We start from the raw sequence: 25,120 nt of genomic DNA, 5'->3' as shown, positions 1-25,120 counted from the left end.
AGTACAGAGGGCAGGGCAGGAGTGGAGAGGGATCTGCAAACTCATTGGTGTTGCTGGAGGGTCAATTACAAAGTAGGGAGTGACTGGAGGTAAGATGAAGAGGCTGGCGTAAACCACATCAGATCATTCTGTAGGGTTTCTTTGGAGTGTGAATTTTCTCAGAAGGGCCAGTAGTTCTCAGTCCTGGCTATGCATCAGAATCACCTGGGATGCTGGTGAGGAACATAGGTTCCCAGGGAACACATCAGATTGATTAAGTCCAAATTTTCACGGGCAGGGCCTAGGAATCTGCACGTACCCAAGTTCTCAGGGTGAATCTCATGCAGCCAGCTTGGTGTTTGGGAATCTGGTGACGGGGAGATACTGAAGGGTGTTGAGCAGGTGAGTGACAGGTGTGTATTCTAGATCTATCACTCTGGTAGGTCTTTTGGAGGTTGGAGAGGAGCTGGGAGATTCTTGTGGTGACTCTGTGAGAGAGATGATGTAGGGATAGAGAGGAGGGAAACAGACCCAGGATATATTTAGGAGCTTAAACCAATAGTACTTAGCAGTGATCTGGCTGTGAGAGCAGTGGGAGAAGTCAAGGATAACTCCTGGGTAGCTGGTGACGTCTTCAGCTAAGCCAGAGTGTACCGGAGGGGAAGGGGGAGCAGCTGTGGATATGGTGAGATGGAGGTGCCTGGAGGGCAGCCAGCTGAGAGCTGTGTAGGAAGGTTGCCTTTGCTGACCTGAAGCTCAGGGGAGAGAGAGGTCTGTGGAGATGTGGGAGCCGTGCCCGCCAAGGTGGTGGGTGAAATTTTGAGCAGGTGAGACCACCCAGGAAGACAGTAGGTGCCAAGGACGAAGGGTCAGAATCCAGCCTTGAAGGGATGGGCACAGGAAGGGAAAGCCCTGAAGGAGACAGAGGAGGAATGGCGGAGAGACAGAAGGACGCCTGGCGAGCCTTCTGGACGGAGGCAGACACCAAACTGGGAGTCACCGCTCCCTCTGCTGTGACCACTCTCCTGCGAGAGCACAGTGAGCCAGGCGGAGCCTGCTGGAGAAGGGGCAGCAGCGCACTTGGCGGTTTTTGGAAAAGAAAGTGAGGCCGGGGAAAGTGAGTCAGTGCCCAGTGAGGCAGCGTGACAGAGGCAGTGTCTCTGCTTGTTGCCTATTTTGGGAAAGTGAGATTCCTTATTAAACAAAACAGGCAAACTCGTGGTCACAGTCCCAACCCGAAGCTCAAGAGGGACAGAGCAGGCTCAGGCAGACCTGCTTTCCCAACAGATGGCCCTGCCCAAGGTGCCAGCACCGCAGTGACCGGCTCAGCAGGTGGGCAGCATAGTATTGATCCATCCCTGAATGAGAAGGCCTCTGAGCTGGAGGAGACAGACAGGGCGCTTGCTGTGTGTTGCACACTGTCCTGGGTACTCTGTGCCGAACACTCTCAGATCAAATTGTGCTACTCCGAAGGACGGACATGCAACTTCACAACATGAAGGACAATTACAGAAGGAAGGAAACAAACATTTATGAACTCTTCTCTGTGCCAAGCACTTTACATACATTATCTCATTTAATCCTCACAGCGACCCTGAGAGGTAGGAATTATTACTGTCTCTCTCTTCAGAGAAGAGAAAACTGAGATTCACGAAGGCTAAGGAACTTGCCCAAGGTTATATAATACCTCATATTTATTAATCACTTAATGTCCACTAAGTGTGTGGACATTAAGCATATTCCATGCATTTTCTAATTTAATCCTCACAACACCGTATAAAGTAGGCATTATTGATGTCTCTCTTTTACAGGCACAGAGAGGTTAAGTAACTTGCCCAAGGTAACACAGCCAGCACGTGGTGAAAACAAGATGCAAATCCAGGTAGCCTGGTGCCAAACCACATTATAGTACACTTGACCAGCTCACCCAGGTGATAAAGGGCTCCAAAGCCATACCCTTTCTGTGTCAGTACACCTGTGCCTCAGGCCTCAGGCTACCTCTCATAGCATTTATGATGTAGTTTTATATAAATCATCCAGCTGAATATGTGGCAGTTAGATTGTTTTTAAAAAATTATTTATTTAGGCTGCGCTGGGTCTTAGCTGCGGCACACGGGATCTTTGTTGCCACGTGTGGGCTCTTCGTTGCAGGATGAGGGATCTTTAGTTGTGGCATGCAGGCTCTTTTAGTTGTGGCATGTGGGCTCTTTTAGTTGCAGCATGCGGGCTTTAGTTGCGCCGTGCGGGATCTAGTTCTCTGACCAGGGATCGAACCCCTGCCCCCTGCATTGGGAGCACAGTCTTAACTACTGGACTGCCAGGGAAGTGTCCCGTCAGTTAGGAAATGAAAAGGGGGCATCTGTTTCATGAATTCTCATGATCCTTCCAGTTATGGCTGTAAATTTGTATTAGAGAAGCAAGATGATCTACAAGGAAGTTCGGGGGGTGCTGGCTGATTTCAGCTCACACAGTGGTTTCAGCTCTTGGTGGGAGCTGAGGAGAACCAGGCCTCAGAGCAGTAGACTTTGGCTTGGCTCCAGCTCGCTATGAGACTGTGGATAGGTCCCTTCCCTGCTCTGGGCCTCATTTTCTTCACCTGTAAAGTGCAGTGATCGCAAAGATTTCTTTTGGCTTGCAGGTTCTGTGAGTTTTTAAGAAATTATAGACATTTTCAAACATATGCAAAGTTAGAAAATAGTATGTAATAAACCCTCACATACTCATAGCCCAGCTTCATCAGTTATCAATATATGGCCAATTTTATTTCATTTATGCCCTCACCCACTTTCCCCTCCTCCAATGGATTATTTTAAAGCAAATCCCAGACATCATCTCATCTCAGCTATACAAATCTCTAAAAGATGGCTTAAGAAAACAACCACAATGCCATTATCACATTTAAAAATTAGCAGTAACTCCTTAATATCACTGATTATGGAACTGAACTACTTAAAAGTTTTGTTTGATGATATGGTAGAAGCCAAACTGAAGCTTCTAGTGTCAATCATAGTGTTTTCAGAACTTGTGGTCAGAGAACAATCTTAGAGAGAATTGTAATGTTATGCACCAAGTTAAAAAAACCCCAAAACACACGCAGCATGTGTTTGAAAAACGTAATCTTTTATGCTAATAGTAATTACGTACATGAAGAGGCTGCTTGCTGTGTGTCGCACACTATCCTGGGTACTCTGTGCTCTTTCCTTTAAACTATTTTATAAAAAACCTCAGTGCCAAGTGCAGTGCCATAAAGTTAGAAAGCTTGTGACCAGAGGTGGGGACTGAACTTAAGGAAAGAAAAAATGATTGGAAAAATATTGTGCGATTGAAGCCATCAAATTAAAAATAAATTGAGATTAAATGGGATAAGTCTGTAACAGAAATAGTTTAAGCCCCTGAGAGAGAGAATTAAAGTGCATTCCCTTAAAATAATGCATTTTCATTTTGTAGCGGGTCTCCTACCCTGTGCTCGAAAGTAAACTGAGCCAAATACAGCCATCTTGTGTCCATCTCTGTGTCCATGGGGGATTTGTTCCAGGACCCCCGTGGATACCAAAATCCATGGATGCCCAAGTCCCTTTATATAAAGTGGTATAGTATAGTCGGCCCTCCGTATCCATGGGTTCCGCATCCTTTCATACGGAGGGCTGGCTGTACTATTGCCCTTGAATGTTCCATGAAGCCTTACCTCTGAGCCTTCGTACCAGCTGTTGCCTTTGCCTGAAATGCTCTTCCTTTCCTTCTCTTTGGCTTAACTCTTTAGGCCTTCTTTGAGCATCTCAGTCCTAAACTACCTCTTGCCTCTCCAAGCTTTCAGCATTTGTTGCCTGTACTGTTCATCTCTCAGTCTCACTCTGTCTAGTGACATCCCTTGTATTGCTGTCTTGAACTGGTATTTAAATTCCTGAATGTTTGTCTTGTTTCCTTAATGCCCAGTGCCTGCCAACGTGGGCATGATGGATTCATCCGTTTGTCAAGGCTTCACTGAGCTTAGGGTTTGGCATTCAGAAGTACCCAAGGCTTGGCCCCTGAGACTTTGTGCCTAGAGAAATTTCAGGCGGTGTCCCAAGTTTATTACCTGACCAGTGTATTACCGTGTACTCAGGCTGCATGTAGAAAAAGTCTTTCTTCTTCCAAAGGTTTTCAAAAACAGGCTTCAGAAGTAGCTAATTGAAGAACACTTAGAGGTTCCTGCTTATGGACATTAACTGTGACCATTTGCTTGGCCTAAATTATCATGAAATCATTGGAGGCCCCTTAGCAGGAAGCAAGCTCACGGGAGGCTATTAACCATTTAGTATTCTCTAAGCACCAGGGGGTGAAATTTCCACTTACTGAAGAGCAGGGAGAGGCAGCCTTTATTACAGCTAAAGCATCCTGCCTGGAGATTTAGAAAGTTACAGCCATACTCAGTGTGAAAGAAAAGTGTACAGCAAGGCAGTGTGGGCACCTAGATACCAGCTGGGTTGCTTTTGAATGTGTTGACACACAAAATTAAATCAGTGATGAGGACTTTGGCAAAGTCTTGACAAGGCTTTTCTGAGATGTCAGCTCAGGTCAGTGTCTGCCACTCATGTTGGTCACTGCAGCCGCCCCTCCATTAGTGCTGACTTGGCCACTTGCCAGGAGGGAGGAGTATTTGTTTTTGGTGCTGGGTGGGCAGGTGGATGTGGAAGGGTCGCTTTAATGGAGTGACTACACTGTTCTCTATCGGTAGATGGTTAATATGGCCTGGTATGATGGGAGGGGGCAAAGAAGGAGAAGAGAGCAGGTGCAGCCCGGGCTGCAGGAAAGCAGGGGCAGGAAGAGAGAGCTGGGGGCGGGGGTGGTAGCAGAGTGAGAGTAGCTGGGGAGACACGGCCTGGTGCAGAGTGTGCATCTGTGGGGGAGGGGTACCAGCTTTGAGAATCCATCCCCAGCATTCTGCATCCCTGGCCCTCCATCGGCTTGGCTCTCGGCAAGAAGCCAGTTTTGTTTTGCTTAGGACTGTCAGGTGGTAGGCTGCCACCCTTTCTGGAGAATCCAAACAAAATGTATTTATAAAGTTGTTGTACACTACCGGTCCTCGACTGGGGCAGGCACGGGTGGGTGCCCTGTAGGATCCCCTGGATAGCTTTCTCCAGACCCCCATGCGCAGACCCCACCTTGGACATACTGAGTCTGGATCTCAGGAGCAGGCTCTGGGGCACAGGACTTGGACAGGCTCTTCAGGGTGTTCTGTGGACTCGTTCAGGCCCCCTTAGACCAGGCTCCTAGGGGGCACATCTCCAGGGAGTTAGTTCACTACCCATCTGGGCAGCTCATTACATCCTTGGCTTTGATATGGTGCCTTCCCCAGAACATGCTGAATCCCTCGTCTGTGTGGGTCCCTCACATATTGAAGTCAACCATCAGGGTTCTGCTCGTCTTAATACCCATGTTGTTTCTTGATTAATAGCTATTAAACCAATCTCTGAAGAGGCCTGAGTTGGCGATATGCTAAGAGAGAAGAGGTAGGAAAAAAAAAAAAAAAAAAAGCAACTCTAGTGTTAGGGTAGAGAAAGATGTGGTAGAATAGAAGTACTTTCAAATACATTTATACTACTTTTTTTTTTTTCTGATTTCTAAAGTAGCGCTTGTTCCCAGTGAAAATTTTTAGTAAAACAGTAAAAACCCAAAGGAGAAAAGAAAAACCTTTCTATTCCTACCTGCCAGATACACCCATTGTTAATATTTTGGTGGACATCCTTCTCATTAAACTATAGATTTGTAAACTGGCTTTTATCTCAAAATAGCAATATTATTTTTGGCATCTCATTAATATTAATCTATGCCATCACTGTTGGAAGCTGCCAGGTATCAATCAGTCCCTCAGTGTTGCACATTGGAACTCAATGATGGACATGTTTCAGGAACTTTGAATTACCCTTAGTCAAGTAGGACCCAAATGAACTCAGCCTGTCTGCACATGAGTCCTGACCCTGGCTCGTGTGTACTGGCCCACTGGCAGCCAGGTCAGGGTGGTCTTGGCAACTTTTGTGTGTCAGGTTGGTTTGGACCTTGACCTGGAACTGTCCAAGCACTGCCCAGGTCTTGCCTGGACCTAAGACAAAGCTTCTTGAGCTTGAGGTCCCATAACTTTTCTCCTGGATTGAGCATCACCAGCAGACGTGGGAGCTGAAATTCCCTTTGGGGACTGGCTCTTCAGACCTACCAGCACCAGAACAGTTCAAACCTCCGAGGTAACTCTGAGCTTCTGTGGTTGGCTTCCCATGGGACTCTACTACTAATGAGTCCTGTGACCTTGGCAAGGGGATCAACTCAGCCTCAGTTATTTCCTCTGTGAAGTGGAGAGAATAACTCCAGCCTCACTCACAAAGTTGGAAAGATCAAATGAGACAATGCAGGTAAAAGTGCTTCGTAAACCACAGTGCATCAGGCAAACCTATGTTACACTTGACAGTCGACCTCCGGATGTAGTGCAATGAAAAGGTGCTCACTCGAGCTTCTCTTGTTCTCCCAGACAGAGTGGACTCATCGGCTGCATGAGCTTCGGGGTGAAGTCCCTCCTGACTCCGGACAAGGTGGGTCCTAGGGAAGCTTCTGGCAGGGTCAGGCCACCTAGGCCAGGGCTGGTACAGGCAGAGGCCTTTGTCTGGAAGCCCTGCGGCGGGGCTTCAGTCTGTGAGATGGCGCCCCGCTGAGACAGTGCCCCCTGGCCTGATAACAACACTGTTACCGGTGTGACCAAGGGTCTGGGTTCCTGCCTTGGCTCATTCTTGTCAGAGACCAGTTGTTAGGCGGCTCCAAGTCTTCCCAGAAGGCTCTAGGTCTGGTGTCTTCCCTTAAGGACACAGGCAGGTCCCTCAGAGCTCAGAGCACTCCCTGCCCTGGAGGATGAGGGACGGGTGCTTCTCGTGGTCTGTTCCAGGGGTTGCCTTGACGTTGTTTGCCAGGTCTCAGGTTTCTGGGCCTAGCAGGTGCTCAGGGATGGAGTGAGCATCCTCTGTGGAGCTTTTCTTCAGGCTGGGTGAGGACTCTGGGACCTAGAGGCCCCTCCGTCTGGGTGGCCAGACCCTTACGCAGCTCTACTTGGATGGCACTCCCCGCATTGGAGGCTTTTGAGCAGGGGAGGGATGTGCACCTCTTGCATATCCCTGGAGATGTTCTGGTGGCCTGCTGCAAGGAGTTGCCAGGTGGCCCTGCCACCCAGCTCTGTGTCCTGGAAGTGAAGTCTGGGGTAGGTGGCTGAGGACCCTTAGCCTACATGTGGGTCCCAACTATCTTGTCTTGACTGCAGTCTTGGCCTTATTCCCTCTTGGGAGAAGATGTCTGCCCCTGGGGACTGCTCAGGGGCCTCAGGATGCCTGCTTTCTGGCCTCTCCCTCCCTCCCTCCCTCCCTCCCTTCTGTTCTGTCAACATTTATTGGGCTCCTGCTGTGTACCAGGCACAGTGCTAGGCACATCAAGGAGCCTGTGCACAGCCTAGTGGGGGAGGCAAGCCTGTGAGTAGACTTGTTCTCCAGGGACGAGAGGCATGGGAAGTCGGCAGAGGGGAGGATCATCTCTGCCTGGAGCATCAGGGAGGGCTTCTTGGAGGTGGGAAGCGAGGGTTCGGGGAAGGGAGGCTGGAGTGTGTGTGTCTGCAGAGACGCTGCTCCTGAGGAGGCTGTCCAGCTGCTGCTTTTTGACGGGGATTGGTGGCTGCCTGACCTGTGCCCTCTGCCTCCTCTGAGCATGTCACGCGTTCTCTTGTGACAGGAGACCAGCGGCTGGTACTACCTGCTGGGAGAGGACCTGGGCCGGACCAAGCACCTGAAGGTGGCCAGGCGGAGACTGCGGCCCCTGAGAGGTGCATGCCCACCACCTTCAGTTCTGCCCAGACATGCCGACCCCCAGGGCTCCCCCCACTCCACTGTGTAGTAGCCTCAGTCCCTGTGTTTTGTGGCATGTGTCACCCTAGGCTGCCATCAGACCCTGGGTCCAGGGACTTCTCACGCGTGCTTGCTAGAATGCAGCCTGGAGGCAGCCTCATGCCCATGACTCCTTTATTTATCTAGCTCATGGAGGGCTGGGCTTTTGGACCTTCCTGTGTGGCCATTCCTCAGGGTCCATGGTCTCAGGATCCCCTCTGGGCTGCCTGGCTGACCTTGGGGCGCCCACCTCTGCAGACAGGCCACGTGGGCCCTGCTGTGGGTCCTGAGGATCTTCCCCTTCTGCTCTGTCCTTCCCACGCACCCATCTGTCTCCTGAGCCCCTGCCTGGCCCGAGCCTGGGCATTCCCGCATCCTGGGGGCCAGCAGTGACCTTGTCCTCCACATGGGTCTGGCACCCTGGCCTCATCCTCTGGGTGGTCTGTGGAACGGGCACTTAGATGCCAGCAGAAACTTTCTGACTCTGCTCTGTCACCTTCCAGACCCTTTGTTGAGACTGTTGGGAGGTGAGGACACCGAGAACAGGGAGAAACTCAAGGTAGGTGGGGACAACCTGGGCAGGACTGACGGGCCCTGAGCACTGCTTCTGGTCCGTCCCTTGGCCCAGGAGACCCCTAAACAGGGCAGCACTCGGTGACTGAGACTCAGATTCGCTTGGCGCTTGGAAACTCAGCAAGTTGTACATTTTTAAGAGGTTATTTCTGGTGCTTTTCTCGGGTTACTCAAGCTTGGGGCAGGAGTGGGGAGAGAGCTGGGCCCCGGCCCCTGGAAATAGAGGAGTCTGGTTTGTACTGACTTTTGGTCTCTTGAAGCCGAGTCGTCCCTTTCCTGCAGGCCCCCTCAGGCCCCTTGCCTCCCCTGCCACTGTGGTCCAATTCCCCTTCCGGTTTGGCCCCCTTGATATCAGGGAGCAGCTGTGAGTCTGAGCCCGAGACCGATGGGTCCTCACTTCATTAGGGCTTTGAAGCTAGAGAGGAACCTTCCTATAGGGATTTTTGGGAATTCATCCAAATTTGTCCCTTTGCAGGTCATGGCAGGTGATCTCTGCTTTTCTCTAACCACTAAGAGAGGGAGAAACAAGCCCCCAGTGCTGAGTAGCCCCTCGGTTGTTATCTAACATGACCCTCACTCCCACCTCTGAGGTGGTTGTTACTACCCATTTCACAGATGAGTGAGACTTGTAAGGTTCAGAGATGTTAGGTCACTCTCTGTGGCCACACAGCCAGCAAATATGGCTTCTGGTATGGCTGTCTCCTGCAAGTGGCCTAGTTGGGAAAATACGACAGTGATATTTTCCATGATAATATATGACACTTAGGTGTATTATTAGCTACAAGACATTTCCCCTTTCATCCACTCAAGTCATTCACTCATTCATTCATGAAGTATTTATTGAACATCTACGTGGGCTAGGCCTTGAGCCGGGTGCCAGGATTAGCTGTCAAAGATCCCTGCCCTCACAGAGTGTACAGGCTAGGGCTGCACTGCCCATTATGGCAGCCACTAGCCACCGGTGGCTACTGAGCATTCGAAATTGTGGCTAGTATGAACGAGGACCTGAATTTTAAATTTTATTTTAAAATTTAAATTGCACCTGTGTCTAATCACTACCGTATTGGATAGTACAGTATTAGAGTAACTTGCTGGATCTCTGTTTTCCGTGGCTTCATTACAAGTTGAAAAGCTTTCTTCCAGCTTCAGTGGGGGAGCTGCAAAGGCCTTTCTCCCTCTCTGTGTACGTGCCGAGCACAGAGAGGACAGTGACCAGGGAGTCTCCCTGGGGATTTGTGAGAATTGCCCGGACATCGACACTGCAGGTTTCTAGGTGGCCTGGGAGAGTCCTACTTCGTGCCGGGCTCTGCACACAGGCCCTGACCTCTGGGGGCGTTGTTCCCTGTTCAACTCCCTCTTCGTGTGCATGGAGGGATGGAGGCTTAGAAACCTGGGTGGCCTGACCACTGTCACAGTAACGAGAGCTGGGCTGGACCAAGGGACACTGTCTGGCATGAAGGATGTGAGTGGCTGGGTAGTTTTCCTCAGGGGCTCTGAGGTTGGTGGAAGGGGCTCTAGGCTCACCAGGCACTGCTCTACAAGGCAGGAATCAAGACTGGGGCTCTGGTCCCAGCTCCACCCCACCCTGCTGTGTGATCTCAACTGCTCAAGGCCCCCACTTCTTCACCAGTAAAAAGAGGACGCTGGATTATCTAGTGATTGGAAATCCCTTCCCAACTTGACTTTATGGTCTGTCATCAGATCCTTCAAGCAACCCACATACATGGATGAGGAAACTGACTTTTAAGTAGCTTCTGAGTGGCAGGCAAACTCCAGATGTTGTGTATTCCCTGTCTTGACGTGGGATGTCTGTGGGAGCAAAGCATCCTTAGGTTCTTAGGCTGAGTTAGTTCCCTGCATTTGTACCGGGGATCCTGGGATTTGCAGGGGGAGGCGGCGTTGTTACAGAGTGGGCCGTGTTTTCTGCCTGGGTTCTCCTCCAGCCAGGGGTGTTTGTGAGAACACTGGAATCACAAAGTGGCCCATGGCGGAGAATGCAGCCAGAACAAAGGCGCCCTCTCCCCGCCGGGGCCCGGGGAATACTAACTAGTTGACAGGAATTTTAATATAAAACTCTCCCTCTTCCTTGTCATTTGGAGGTTTCAGGAAGCCTTCGGGCTTATCGTGCAGAGGCACACAGCACAGACAGGGCTTGGGGAGGTGAGAGGTGATTTCCTGCCATTCTTCTGCGGGGCGGGCTTCCCAGGGCGGTCATGCCAGGCTGACGGGGCGCAGTGCGGGCTCCCACTGCTGGGGGGGAGAGCCGGGTTTTCATGGGGCGGCAGTCGAGGCAGGACCCGCAGCCATGAACCGCTTCAATGGGCTCTGCAAGGTGTGTTCGGAGCGCCGCTACCGCCAGGTGGGTGCTTGGCCCCTTGGGGGGCGCATGGGGTGTCATTGGGGGTCAGGGGTGAGGGCTCACCGAGCAGGACTTGTCTTCCCACAAGGCCTTTCTTGCCTCCTCCTGGCCCCTTGCAGGTTCATTGTGATCTGGGGGGGAGGATAGAGGCAGGAACTGGCCCCAAGGTGGCCTTTACCTGCCGCCCCTCTTTAGGGGCAGACGAGGCCAGCTCTTCACCATCCTAACCACTGACTGGGTGGCGTCCATGGTGAGATTATCTAGTTGATTTTCTGTCATTTTTATGTGGGAGGAGTGTGGGTTAAAAAGAGCATCCCAAGCCTGAGATCGTAAGTGGCTAGGTTGCTGAGCAGCTGGATTTGTGTTTTTTTGCTAACTTTCCCTACTTCTGATGGGACGGCAGTGCTTGTCCTGTGTTGTGTAGGTGTGATTGTGTTCTAGCGTGTGTTGGTGTGTGCTTGTGAGCGAGGTAGGATGTGTCTGCGTATATGTGCACACACATGATTTTCCTCCCGGGTGGCTGTGATGCCTTGAAGTGGGTCCGGAGTCCTTTGGCTCCAGAGCCCAACTTCACGGAGAGGGCTTGGCCCTCAGCCTCCAGTCTCAGGACGTGGGGCAGAGTGGGAGTGATGATCCCTTAGTCCCCAAGACTCTTCTGGAACTGTGAGGGACATTTTTTTTTCTTATAAAAAGGGCATGGTGTCAGACAGGGTGAAGGCAAGGGATGTCCAGATTGGGGGAATGTCCAAGCTGATGGGACTCTGGAATGGTTCTGATTTTAAAAGTATAGAAAAGTCCCTCTGTGTTTTAATGACCAGCCTGGAATCTGGGTCCTGAACTCCTTCAAACTGGCAGGCTTAGGTCTCAGGGAGATGCTCAGAGGGGCCTCCTGCACCGTGAGTGGGACACGTGTGTTCTCTCTCCAGTCCCCAGCTCTCAGGGCCCTCCCGCACTCCTGGAGCCTGCAGAGGCGCCCCTGTGACGCTGGCAACTGGATGGCGGGGTGGTGAGGCACAGAGGGCACTGGATGGGAGGTCGAGAAGTCCTCGGTCACTTGGGACTACAGGCCTGAGGACCAGGACCCTCTGGCAGTCACAGTAGGACCAGGCATGAGTGCGGTCCGGGCCTGGGGCTCTGGGACTCAAGTTCAAGACGGATCCCCTGCTAGAAAGTAGTGCGGGGTTGAGAGCACCAGCTTTGTGCCGGACCCAGGCTCACATCCAGCTCTGCCCTTCTTGAGGTCTGACTCTTGTGCATGGCAGTTTACCTCCCTGAGCCTCAGTCTTCCTGTCAGTGGAATAGGGTGATAATGTGACGATGCTGTGAAAGTAAATGGAATATGTATGAAGTGCCTGGTGCAGGGGGTTCAATAACTATGGCATTTAGGGATTGGGATTGAAGTCTAGCATTACAGAGGGTCAGAAATCAGGCAGGAGGGCAGAAGTGAGATGCTGGCATGGGTGAGATCTGAGAGCAGTAGCAGTTCCTGCACTGGACAGGAAAGAGCAAGAAGCACCCCAGGAAGGCTGGCCTCTGCCAGGAGTCGCTGAGGTCCCAGAGATAGGGCAGGGCTGCTTCCCTTGTCTCTTGACCCTGAGGCCTGAGGTCAGAGAGGAGGGCTGAGAGCTTACTTGCTTCAGGCCTCAGTTTCCTTCTCTGTAAAATGGGCATACTGAAACTAGCCCTGCATTCCCTCAGGGCTGCAGTGATGATCAGGTTCTTTGGACATTGTCCTCTCAACATGGTCGTGGTCACGATGGACAGAGCATAATTCTGCTTCCTTTATGCAGTCCCACCCCCTCACAGTGAGCAGGAGAGGGGCTTGCTTCCCAACACCGTCTCCTCTTCCCCTCTTCCCAGCCCCCAGCTGGCCTGGACTGTTGTCTGGACTGGCTCTGCTTAGCCTGGTGCCCAGGAAGGCAGAGGGGTCTCCTGTCCACAGTCCCACCTGGATGCGGGGAACAGGCTGTTTTCTGGAGCACCCTCCTTCTCTCCAGATTCAGCTTTGGGGCCAGTCCCCAAACTGTTAGCCCTGGGTGCTGGGACTGGTTTTCCAGAGCCGCACCCCAGGCAGGAGGGGCCATGGCTCTTGGTGGTGTAGGACTGGGTAAGTGCTAGCAAAATGCTGGCATCCCAGCTTCTGCCTGGGTTGAGGGTGGGCTGTGAGGTCCCTAAAATCCCTGCTGGTTGCATGGAGTGGACTGGGCTCCTGTCATCATCCCTTGGCCTCAGTCTGGGCTTTCCGCGCTCACTCCAGAGTTTGTTTTTCTTTCTTTCTTTCCATTTTTTTTCTCTTCCTGTCTTAGCTGTGTGTTTTCCCAGAATTCTTATGGGAACAGGGTATTTTCCTGCCCCCCCCGCCCCTTCCCCTTGTCTGTCAGATTTCCTGTTTTACAAACTCGCTTTGAATCCAGGCCCAGGACTGGTGGGAAGCAGAGCCTCAGGGGCCTCCCCAGCAGCATCCAAGGGCCTGGGTCACCCCGGGCTCCCCGGCCCCCCCCTTTCCCATGCCTGGCCTTTGGGACAGCTGGCAGGTGAATGCCGGGCACCCAGCCTGGAAGAGGTAACCCCTAAAGGAAGGAGACAGCAGTCTCCTAACGAGGCGGTGGCCCTTGACCTCTTTCAGGGCTGCTGAGCTGGCTTCTTCCTCAGCCTGCCTGGGGTGCCCTACCCATGCTGCACCGGGGCCCCCGCCACATCCAGGGCGCCAGACCCCTTTTCTGACTTCAGCTGCCTTAGTCTGTTGCTCTCATACACCTGCTCTGAGCAGCCTGGAATTGCTCTTTGAGTGGGCAGGGGCTGGGCTTTCTGCACCCCTCCCAAAGCCTAACTGGGGGTGCACAGAGAGGGCATGTAGCAAGGTAGAACTGAACTGAGCTAGCAGACCGCGCCGCCCCCTGCCAGCTTTCCTCTGCTGGTGGGAGGCTGCAGCGCTGTCCTCACTAGCGGAGCACTTGCTGGTTCCTGCCGTGCTCCAGGCCTGTCATCTAAAGTCAAAGCACAAAGGACTCTTCCCAGCACCATCCTCACGTTTTGCTGTAATGCTTAACATGACCTGCTTTGCTTTCTAGAGATCAGTGTACCCTCATGCTCCTCTGGGAGCCAGAGACCAAGGCCTCATGGCCTGGTACCTCAGCAGAGCCTGGCATGCAGTAGGAGCTCAATAATTGCATGTTGCTTTGAAAAGAGCATCCAGATGGCAGGGCCCTTTCAGGGGACTTCTGAAAGTAGGAGTTGTGCACCTGCCACGCACACAGGCTGCAGCAGGCACAGTGAGGTCATTGGCTAGTTCAGGTTCAGCCAGGAAGCCTATCTGTGCCCTCACTTGCCCCCTCACCTGGGAGCCCTCACTGATACCTTGAGGCCCTGGCAGTGGACGGCCCTGAGACGCCTAGCACGTGTCCCCTGCCCCTTGGCCTGAGGTGGTGAGTGCGTGCATCCCTGTCTTCCCTCCCCTGTGCTCTGGGAGGGCAGCCAACAGGCTGGCTTTGTCTCTGGGCCCTCAGCATGGGGCCAGCCTTGGGCCGACGCTCCATGAACCCCTGGGGAAAGGAGGAAGGGACCGAGCAGGCAGTGGGTCACAGGTGAGGTGGAGACGTGCAGTGCAGTGGGCCCTTGGGTAAAGGGCTAGGCCACATGTCTACCAGGGCTGAGGAAGGCGAGATTCAGCCTTCCAAGGCTCGGTCTGGGCCCTTCCACATGGGCCTGGCTTACCTCCTGAGCTCCCAGCCTTCCTGCTTGGCCCACAACCCAGTGCTCAAGATGCCTGGGCCAAGATAGGGACAGCAAGGGGCCGGCCAGCCTCCTTCTTGGCTCCTTCTTGGCTCCAGCAACCTTGGAGAGGAAGGTGGCTCTGGGGTGGGGACTGTGTTCTTCATGACCTTGGAGCAGAGCAGCATGGCAGCAAGCCTCATGGCTTCTGGGAGTAACTGGGCAGGGCTGTGTCCTAGATTACCATCCCGAGGGGGAAGGACGGCTTCGGCTTCACCATCTGCTGCGACTCTCCGGTCCGAGTCCAGGCCGTGGATTCCGGTGAGTGAGTGTCTCAGGTGATGCCAGCCCGAGGCTTTGCAAACAAGATGTTGGAACTGAAAGGGGAGCCCTAAACTGGAGCAAAGTGTCCTGGTTTTTCAAAACGAGAAGAATAATATTTTTAAATGACCACAGATGAAAGTGAGGTCTATGAAAATACACCTACTCTTTTTTTTTTGTTTTTAATCAAAATGAAAATAGATTTTTATATTTTGTTTCCCAATCATTTCAAACAGGAACTAAACCTATATTTTCAGTAATGGCTGCATGGGAAAATGAGAGTCATTTATGAACTCGATTTGGAAGCAGTATTTTATCCTATTCCAGCCTGATTAGCACTTAAAAATAGTCATTCCCTCCCTATTTTTCACAAAGAAAAGACTTCTAGTCACAGAGTGAGCATCCAAAGTGGAGAAGCTGGGACATGGTGATCTGGGTGCCCCCATTGCCTGTGAGCCTGGCAGCAAGGAAGGGTTCTCAAGGGGTGGGAGGCCCTGGGCAGGGAGGGGGGCCTGGCGGGGAGGTGGACAGCAGAGGGAGGTCAGCCAGTACTGGGTATGCGGGCAGGGAGGAAGTGAGGGCAAAGGGGAGCCTCCCTTCAAGGTCCCCGAGAGCCCCCGAGGTTGGCCCCTCATTGACAGGTGAAGAAACAGAGGGGAGCGGTCCTTGTCCAAGGTCACTGGAAGCAAAGGACCCTGGGGCTTTTGAGGGGGTTGTGGGCTTCAGGAGCCCTTGAGTGGCTTTTCTTTGTCCCTGCAGGGGGCCCGGCAGAGCGGGCAGGGCTGCAGCAGCTGGACACGGTGCTGCAGCTGAACGAGAGGCCCGTGGAGCACTGGAAATGCGTGGAGCTGGCACACGAGATCCGGTGACAGGGGCGGCGGGCAGCCCGGGGTCTCGGGCTGGGGCGCACCTCCCCTCCCCTCCCCAGACCTGGGCACACGCCTTGCCCGTCCCTCCTTCCCAGCCGTGAGCAATTCACTTTGCTCCTTGGGGAATCAGTTTCTTGGCCTGAAATTAGAAGGTTCAGGTTCTGAGCAATTTTGGATCCCGGAGCAGACAGCGGGGAAGAAGCTCTCAAACAGACCCTGTGGTTCGTGGTGCAGCTCCAGGGGGTCGCTCTCTACTTTAGCTCATTAGTTCTACTTCCTCAGAGCTAAGCCCTTGGTTTCCTAAGGATGCGTAGATGTTGCGAACATTTTCAATTGCACAATTAAACAGTTATTCTTTAAATTTTGGGGTCTCCTAAATTTCGACCCTCTGGGTTAAAGCCCTCGTGGCCCATTTTAGGTTTGCTTCTGGAATGACCGGATGAGGGGTTGTACACAGGCCGTGGCTTGCCTGCTCCTCCTTGATAACACTTTGTGTCCAGGAGGCACGTCACTAGTTGAGTTTGGTCTTCTTTCTTGTTTACTTGGCCTTGGCCTCAGTGTCCTTCCCAGCCTCTGCCAGTCAACTGGAGTCCACCTAAGGGACCCCTTTGCTGTCTCTACTTTAGATGGCCTCTGCATCCCTTCCTGTTCTGGCACTGGGGCTTCCCTGCCCTCTTCCCCTCTCTTCCTCTCTGCCCCCACAGGCCCCTACCATGGCTGACTTTTGTCTCCCCCAGACTCAACTTCCCTTTGTGACTCCCCGCCTCCTCCAACTTCCAGGAGCTGCCCCAGCGAGATCATCCTGCTTGTATGGCGTATGGTCCCCCAGGTCAAGCCAGGGCCAGATGGCGGGGTCCTGCGGCGGGCGTCCTGCAAGTCGACCCATGACCTCCAGTCGCCCCCCAACAAGCGGGAGAAGAACTGCACCCACGGGGCCCAGGCACGGCCAGAGCAGCGCCACAGCTGTCACCTGGTGTGTGACAGCTCGGATGGGCTGCTGCTCGGTGGCTGGGAGCGCTACACTGAGGTGACCAAGCGCGGGGGCCAGCACACCCTGCCTGCACTGTCCCGTGCCACTGCCCCTGCCGACCCCAACTACATCATCCTGGCCCCGCTGAACCCTGGGAGCCAGGTATGGACAGCTGGTTCAGGGGAGGTGAAGGGCATGGGTCCCTGAGTGAGGCCAGGAAGATGCGAAGACTCAAAATTGTGTTGTGAGGAGCCTGTCAGGGGCTTGGAGTGGGGAGCAGGGAAGTGGACTGTGTGTTAGCTCCAGCCTCTATAGGGCTGTCCTGTAGGGCTGTCCCCGGCAGAGACAGCAGGTGGGTCTTTGTGGCCTCAGGGCACAGATCCAGGACCATGGGAGGTCACACGGTAGAAGATTTCACCTCAAAAGAAGGAAGAGCTTTCTGCCAGTCTGCACTTATCCTCAGCGGAATGGGCTGCGTGGTAGGCAGCAAGCCCGTCATAGGAGCTGTAAGATGGAGTCATGGAATGTCAGCGTGTGTGCCCCAAAATATCGGTCCCAGGAGATACTCTGGGAAGAAAGTTTCTTGATGACAAATGAGTTTGAGAAACACCTTATACTCTCTTCCTCTTCTGGGAGATTCCCAATGCATATTAGCCTATTTGAGGCTCTGAGGGCATCTGCAGTGAAGAAGGTGGTTTACGCTTGTTTAACTGAGCATTTCTCAAACTCCCCTGACGGTGCACCCTTTGTGGCGGAGTTGTTAGCGTCCCAAGTGCCAGTGTTTCACAGAACACACTTCAAGGGGTTAGACTTGATGACAGCTAAAGCCTCGTTCAACTCGAACATTCTAGAGGATTCTAGATTCTGTGATCCCTCCAGGCCCCCCTCTCAGCTCGTTAGCGGGACTGCTGTTTTGCCCTCGTGCCATGAGGTGCTCCCCTCCTATCCCCAGGCCAGGGCTGAGCAGCCTGCCTGGTGGTCTGCCCCGTTCCTGGGGCTGAGGTAGTTCTCTGTCTTTCCCTTGCAGCTGCTGCGGCCTGTGTACCAGGAGGATGCCATCCCCGAAGGTGAGTCTCTCCTCTGCTGCTGTGCCCTCTGAGCCCCGGAGAGATGGCGAGGTTAGCTGCGAGCCTGGGCCCCACCTCCTCCTCTGAGTTGGGAGACCTTCCCAACAGAGTCAAGATCCCCCCCCCCCAATTTTGACACAGAGTCTGTCTCCTCTTGGGACCTTTTTCTTCCTCACTGAACCAGTGTCTTTCTTCCTTGGACCCTGAACTGAGGAGGAAGAGAGGGCATCTTCCCAGAGTAGTCTAACAGATGGTGTTCAGGACTCAGGCATTCAGCTGAGATTCAACCAACGTTACTGAGCAACCAATATATGTAAGGTGCTGTAGGCACTGTGGTCAGGCCAGCTCAGGAGGGAGGCACGGAATTTGGAGCTGGGAGGTTCCAAACTGGAGTTGTATGAGTTTGAGCAACTCATGTCCCCTCACTGAGCCTCAGTTTCTTTATCATAAAACGGGGCTGATAATTCCCACTTCAGAGGGTGTTGGGAGGATTGAAGGAGATAATGGTTTTGAGTGGCAGCCTATTTGCTGAGTGATGTTACACAGAAGTTAGCTGTCTTTGAAGTGCACAGATGGCTCTGCTGTTTGAAGGGATTTTTCTCCTTTGTCCTTCAAATCCTGACCTTATTTTTTAAGGGCCAGGGAGAGAAGCTGGGCTCAAAACCAGTTCCTTCTCCCAGGAAACCTGAGGTATCAGTGTTGCTGCTGGAGTTGGCTGGGCATTCCTTTAGGCCCTCTCTGCGCTGGCCTGAGTCTAGCTGGCTGGAGTCCAGGTGGTATCTGGAAGGTTGAGACCAACCTTGCCTGGTGGTCCATGGTGCTGACCTTGGATATGCTTGAGCCCTTCCTTCTTTGACCTCCTTCTCTGTGAATGGCCTTTTCCCAACCACTTGCAGACTTGCTTCCTTGCTGTCCCCCTCTGTCAGTAGCATGAAGACGACGCTTGCTTAGAGCAGGTGCCCTTTGGAGGGAAAAGGGCTCCCATCAGGCTCAGAGTTGCAGATGGAAGCCATCTTTGTTCTCTCCAGGCTGGGGCATTTGGGTGTTAGGGCTTGGTCTGTTGGAAATGAATCTGTGTTCCTTCCGGAGAAAAGTCTGATGGAGATTCAACACTGAGTTTTAAAAAAGCTTTTAGTTGCCGCATCAGGTTAGAGTGGAGATGTCACTGCTAAATGGTGACCCCATTAAGGGCAGGGCCTAGGCCTGCTCACCTCCGTGTGTCTGATGCTGGTCCCAGGGTCTGACAGACAGCAGGTACTCAACAGAATTTTATTGGAGTGACTGACTGAAGGGGAGTGACTCTGGTTGCCTCCAAGGTTTGCAGACTGCTCATGGGAGAAGGGAGCTGGAGAGATGTGTGGGTTGAGGCAGGCTGGTGTGGTTCCTTTTCAGCCGAGAGATGCCTCTTGGTGTCCTCCCCTCTGTCCACGTTTTGGTTCCCCTCTGAGAATACAGTACTTAGTAAACCAAGAAGGGCAGAGTCACGCAGGCTGTGGGAGAGGGACAAGCGAGGAAATGATGCTGCTGTTAATAACAGTGGTAACTTTTGAATGCATTATATTAAGAACTTGACCTGACTTCATTCATTCTTTTTTTAAAATTTATTTATTTATTTTATATTTATTTTTGGCTGTGTTGGGTCTTCGTTTCTTTGCGAGGGCTTTCTCCAGTTGCGGCGAGCAGGGGCCACTCTTCATCGCGGTGCGCGGGCCTCTCACTGATGTGGCCTCTCCCGTTGCGGAGCACCGGCTCCGGACGCGCAGGCTCAGCGGCCATGGCTCACGGGCCCAGCCGCTCCGCGGCATGTGGGATCTTCCCGGACCGGGGCACGAACCCGTGTCCCCTGCACTGGCAGGTGGATTCCTAACCACTGCGCCACCAGAGGAGCCCTGACTTCATTTATTCTTCACGATGATAATTATTTTGGTATCCAAGGACATCTTTGCTCTTTACCAGGGATCAAATATTCCTAGCTCCTGGTCCGTGGGTTCAGAGGAAAGGGTGGAATTCGGGGTACAGATCTTCCCTTAAACGCACTCAGGGTTCTCCAGAGGCTAAAGCTGTCGCCAGGGTGACGACTTCTGTCTCCTCCTCTGGCTGGGCTGCTCGGCCTCCTTGCAGGAGGGTGGGTGGGTTGAGCCAACCTGAATAGAATGGGGTCTGGTGCCCTTCTGGGGCCTGTGGTGCCTGCCCGCCTGTCGTCGGCGTGTTCTCCAGGGCTGCGGGTGCCCTTGGCATTGTCCCTTGCCCTGTGAAAGCAGCCCAGCCTCAGATTCGCCACGGCCGGGGGACGGATGGCTGCCAAGGCTCACCTCGGAAGCCGGAGCAAAGCCGAGTAATTACTGTTTGGTCAGTGAAGCAGGTGTTTAAGGGGTGATATGGGGGTTTAGACCAGAGGGTGTAAGCGGTAGCAGGTGGGAAGTTAAGGAGTTTGCCTTCGCAGAGCTCAGTAGCTGGGTTATAACTTGGACTGTTTTTTAAAAAAAATACTTCAAAAAATCAGTTTTGGAAAATCAAGCCCACTTGCTACACACTATCCAGGGTATGTGGAGATGGGACACGAGGGCATGCCACATAGGTTGGGTTGATTCCGCTTTGTACCAGTTACTGGCCAGATGACCTTGGGCAAGTCCCTCAGTCACTCCAGGCCTCAGTTGCCTTGTCTATAAAATGGGGCTGCTTCCCACCTGAAGGCAAAGGTGTATGTCAAGTGGCTTATTCATGACTCTCTAGGCCCAAGGCAAAGATTCTGTGACAGCCCTATGCAGCTGGGCTAGGGCAGGGAAGAAGTGGATTCCTTTAAAGGTCAGGCTGGGGGCGCCCAGATTTGGGCATTAGCAACAGCCCCCTTTGTTAAGTTTGGTCTACTTTGCCTTGCTTGTCGGTCCTGTGTGGTTTTGCCTTCTCTGGTCTAGGCTCGGTTGTGTTAAATTAGACTGTCTAGTTCCAGACTGACCCTTTGATCCCCGTTCATGGTAAAGTTTGTGGCGCAGCAGCCCTGTCCTAATGCCAGCCCTGACGGGTAGATTATCTGTTGGCTTGGGTTTATAATCCTCGTGCCCTCACACCCTGGTACCATTCACCAAACCCTTTCCCATCGGGTCTCTCGTGTGCGCCCTCAGCTGCCCTGGGGCAGGCAAGGCAGCAGTCTGTATTACCTCTGCTTTGCAGTGGAGAAAACTCTGGCTCAGAGGGGGAAGGAACCTGGTCAGGGTTATTACACAGCCAGCCTCGGAGGAGGCCGGTGCTCAAGTTCAGGTGTCTTGTCCAACTCAAATCCAGTGCAGAGCTTGAGAGCCAGGATGGGTTCTTTCAGCAAAGGGGCCAGTGCCTGGCAGCACAGAGCCCTCTGGGGCGGACGTCCGGGGCCAGAGCAGACGAGGAGCTGGGTAGGTACTTCCATGCATCTGCCCCCCGCCCCTGTCCTGGGCGCACGTTCTTTTTACTCTTCTCTAAGTGACTCCCTGAAGAAGCAGGAAGTGGTTTAGGTTATTATGGTTCGAGTGCTGCCCCAAGATACAGCTGTGATCAGTGGTCACTTGTGTGTGTGGGTTGACTTGTTTTTCTTACCCTGCTCGGTGAGAAGGGGCATGGGGTGGGTAGAGGAGGCAAGTGTGAAACCTTCCGAGCTGAGTTTTTCCCCTGAGGCTGTGGACCACGCGTTGGTGGGGAGCTTCCCCGAGATGTAGTTGGGGTCAGGCCACCTGTTCACCCCCAGGCTGCCAGGACTGGGGGTGGCAGAAGGAGACCTGGGCCCCCGTGGACTGTGCATTCAGGTCAGGGAGGGCTGATCAGTTGCCCACCTGACAGCAGGGACCCTCGGAGGGGGCCCAGGTGTGTGCAGAGTCTGAATGCCCCGGAGTTTGTCTCCTACCTGCTTGTGTCCAAGAATTCCTGACTTTTTAGCTACTCTGTGTTTTGCTCTTCTGCCCATTGGATGAGACATGATAAAGATCTGTATGCCACCCCTTGTTCAGTATGAGAGTGTGTGTCCTGCTGTGGCACCTTATAGAGGGACTCGCTGCAGCTCTCTGCTCTCTTCCCTGGGGGTGATTCATTCTGTCTCTCTCTCTCTCTCTCTCTCTCTCTCTCTCTCTCTCTCTCTCTCTCTCTCTCTCTCTCTCTCTCTCTCTCTTTCCCCCTTTTCTGATGAGAATAATTTGTGAGTTGATAGCCAAGCCGGGGAACACCTCCTGGCTGCGATGAAGCCTAGGATTCCCAGAGTCCCTGGAGTATCTGATTAACTCGCTTTCCCAAGTGGAGAAATCACAACAACAAAACCACAATAAGTTAGCAGCTCACTTTTACCGCGCACTTACCAGGTCCCAGGCATTATTCTAGGGGCTTTACTTGGAGTGTCTCATTTAATCCTCACAGCAACCCCATGAGCTTGGTACTATAATTGCCGTGAGGAAACCAAGACTCTCAGGGGCGAAGTGAGTTTCTGGTGGTCACCAAGCTGGGGAGCAGAGGAGTGGGATTTGGGTGCAGCCCTCTGGCTCAGAACGGGTGCTCTTCCCCGGGAACTGGAGTGGCAGGTGCCACTGCCTATTCCAGACTGACTCAGTGAGCCAGGCCACTCCAGCTCCCTTGGCTAGTAGAAGGCAGACACCCATACATCCTGAGAAAGCCCACTGTCTCTGCTATCACTGCAGAGACATGACCTCCAGTCCCTTTGTTCAAGGGACCTGGCAGGCAATGAAACGGGCCAGCAGTGTTGGGTGTGCGCAGGGAGCAGTGGGGATGGGGACAAGGGGGACCACACATGCTCTGCCACCCAGGACACTCCATCTGATTGCTTGTTTGACGTGGGACTGTGGGCCCGGTGAGGTCAGATCTTCTGATTTTTCGAATCTGAGAGACTTTCTGATTTTTAAATGTACGAGGCCAAACCGATAGGTCTGGTTCAGGTCCTGGGTCACCAGATGAGGAATGCTGCCTTTATCATTGTTGGCGGTTCCCAGCTCTGTCCTTGCCCTGGCGTTGCGGGTTTACACGGTAGCATCTCTCACAGAGTGTGCGGGGATTCCTTCTGAGGCCTCCCTGTCTTCTCAGCACCTTGCTCAGGGCCCGGCGCATGGTAGCCGCTGTTGTTAATGGCTGTTAATGGACTGAGACTGTGTTCCCTGTTTCTGCAGAGGCATGCCTCTGCAGGGGGGTAGAAATGCCTCACGGTCCCCCATCTCTGTTCCACAGAATCAGGGAGTCCCAGCAAAGGGAAGTCTTACACGGGCCTGGGGAAGAAGTGTCGGCTGATGAAGACGGTGCAGACCATGAAGGGCCATGGGAACTACCAGAATTGCCCGGTCATGAGGCCGCATGCCCCACACTCAAGCTATGGCACCTACGTCACCCTGGCCCCCAAGGTCCTGGTGTTCCCCATCTTTGTTCAGGTGAGCTGATGACCGACCCCAAGGGCTCCCTCTGGAGGAGGTGAGAAAGAATAGGGTCCTTCACCCTGGGACTCAGAGATGGTACCTCGTTCCAGGTCTGAGGACCCCCTTTTGGGAAAGACAAATAGCTTTAGGGGCTCAGGATTCTGGGGGTTATAGGGAGGGAGCAGAGGTTTCCAGGAGGAAGAACAGGAGAGTGGGGGCAGGGAAGCTCGGCGACAAGCGGGGGGGGGGGCCCCCCTCCCCCTCCCCTTCCCCCTCCCCTCCCCCTCCCCTTCCCCCTCCCCTCCCCCTCCCCTCCCCCTCCCCTTCCCCCTCCCCTCCCCCTCCCCTTCCCCCTCCCCTCCCCCTCCCCTTCCCCTCCCCTCCCCCTCACCTTCCCCCTCCCCTCCCCCTCCCCTTCCCCCTCCCCTCCCCCCTCCCCTTCCCCCTCCCCTCCCCCTCCCCTCCCCCTCCCCCCTTCCCCCTCCCCCTCCCCCTCCCCTTTCTCTGGGGCCATTGCAGACACGCTACAGCTGCTGGTTGTATTGTCACAGGGCCTGTGTGCTGAGGGTTCTGCTTCCTGGCTCCTCCAGTGCTTTGTTGTTTGGAGATGACCAAGGGAGAGAGCCTCGAGGTCTGGCATCTTGTCTGGCCATCAGACATCTTAGCAAACATGTCTGGCCAGTACTAGCTGGTGGCCTGAGATTATTTAGATCTCCCTTCCCCTGCTTTTCTCTCTTTTTCCTTCTCTTCCTCCCCATTTCCAAACCTTTATTTATTCTATCACCCAGATATAACCAATGTGAGCATTTAGATATCTTTCCTGTGCATATACATATTTAAAAAAAAACCCAGACAGATCTTATTGTACGTTTTATATCCTGTTGCCTTTTTTAAACAAGAATTGCAGCATGAACATTTCCTACATCATTAAATACTCTTTGAGACTGTGTCTTGTAGCGATTGGACACTACTATGTGGATGTACCATATTTATTCAAGCAGTTCTCTATTCTGTTCAGACACTTGTGTTATGTCTACTCTTTTGCTATTGTAAATAACTCTGTGATGAAGATCCTCATGCGTGAATTGCCTCTCGGATTATTTTCCTTGGGGGAGATTCCAAGAAGCGAAATGACTGGGCTATGGGTCATAAACATCTTAAAGGCTCTTGATGCGTATTTTGACAAATTGCTTTCCAGAGACACTCTTAGTTTATCCTCTCATCAGCAACCTAGAGGGGACATGGCCCCAAGAGCTTCATTTCTGACCATGCCTGCCTTCTCTGGTCTCCCTGGCGACCCATTCCGGGCCTGTCACTGGCCAGTGGATCTTAGAACTCATACTTTTATAGGACGCTCACAACGCAACTCTGGCTGGTGACGCGCCTCTCCCCAGACAACTCTGTGGGCAGGGTCTGCCCTTTGCCTTTCTCTTGGTCTCTTCTCTTTCTCGGGATGTAACCAGAAAGGTCTTGGAATCCACGGGACTCATTTTTCATTTTTAAATTTTTACAAAAAAAATTAAAAATTAGTTTTTAAAAGTTATAAAAAACTTTTGAGTTGTAAAATATATAAACCAAAAATGGCATAACACTTAAATGCAGAGTTTAACGGGTAATTATAAAGCGGATATCGACTAAGAGAAAGGACTAGACCATTGCCACCACTCCAGAGGCTGTGTATCTCTCTTCCTGATTACGATGCCCCCTCCCCCTGAGACATACCCACTAGCATGACTTTATGATAATCATTTCCTAGCTTTTCTTTAGTTTTACCACCTATGTGTGCTTTCCTAAATGACTTCTTTTTGAATATTGCTTAATGAAACCATATCTCATATCTTCTTTTGGGCCTTGCTTCTTTTGCCTCACGTTACTTGTAAGATCCATCTTGGTTGTTGTGAGTAGTTGACATTTGTTTCGTTATCTTTCTTCCAGCACCTTGCTTGGTGTTAGGTGCCCAGAAGCCATGTTATAAATGTGCACTCACGAGGATAAGCCCTGCTG

The 25,120-nt window shown here is 52.7% G+C and overlaps 2 protein-coding genes across 2 annotated transcripts in view; one reads left to right on the top strand and one right to left on the bottom strand.

The window, feature by feature from the left end:
* Positions 1-25,120, bottom strand: part of RNF183 (ring finger protein 183) — a gene marked incomplete at its 3' end in the record, with an annotated part of 359,693 nt that overhangs the window by 152,456 nt on the left and 182,117 nt on the right. The window lies entirely within an intron of this gene.
* The window catches only part of RGS3 (regulator of G protein signaling 3), a gene marked incomplete at its 5' end in the record, with an annotated part of 127,875 nt that overhangs the window by 21,200 nt on the left and 81,555 nt on the right, over positions 1-25,120 (top strand). The window contains 8 exon segments of the mRNA XM_082842658.1: positions 6,479-6,539; positions 7,717-7,807; positions 8,372-8,427; positions 14,751-14,832; positions 15,592-15,697; positions 16,482-16,833; positions 17,699-17,738; positions 22,935-23,131. Of these exon segments, the coding sequence (XP_082698784.1) occupies positions 6,479-6,539; positions 7,717-7,807; positions 8,372-8,427; positions 14,751-14,832; positions 15,592-15,697; positions 16,482-16,833; positions 17,699-17,738; positions 22,935-23,131 (985 nt within the window).

This window comes from Leucopleurus acutus (assembly GCF_964270905.1).
Source record: "Leucopleurus acutus genome assembly, chromosome: 7".
Taxonomy (NCBI): domain Eukaryota; kingdom Metazoa; phylum Chordata; class Mammalia; order Artiodactyla; family Delphinidae; genus Leucopleurus; species Leucopleurus acutus.
This window is presented reverse-complemented; position numbering and strand designations above follow the sequence as displayed.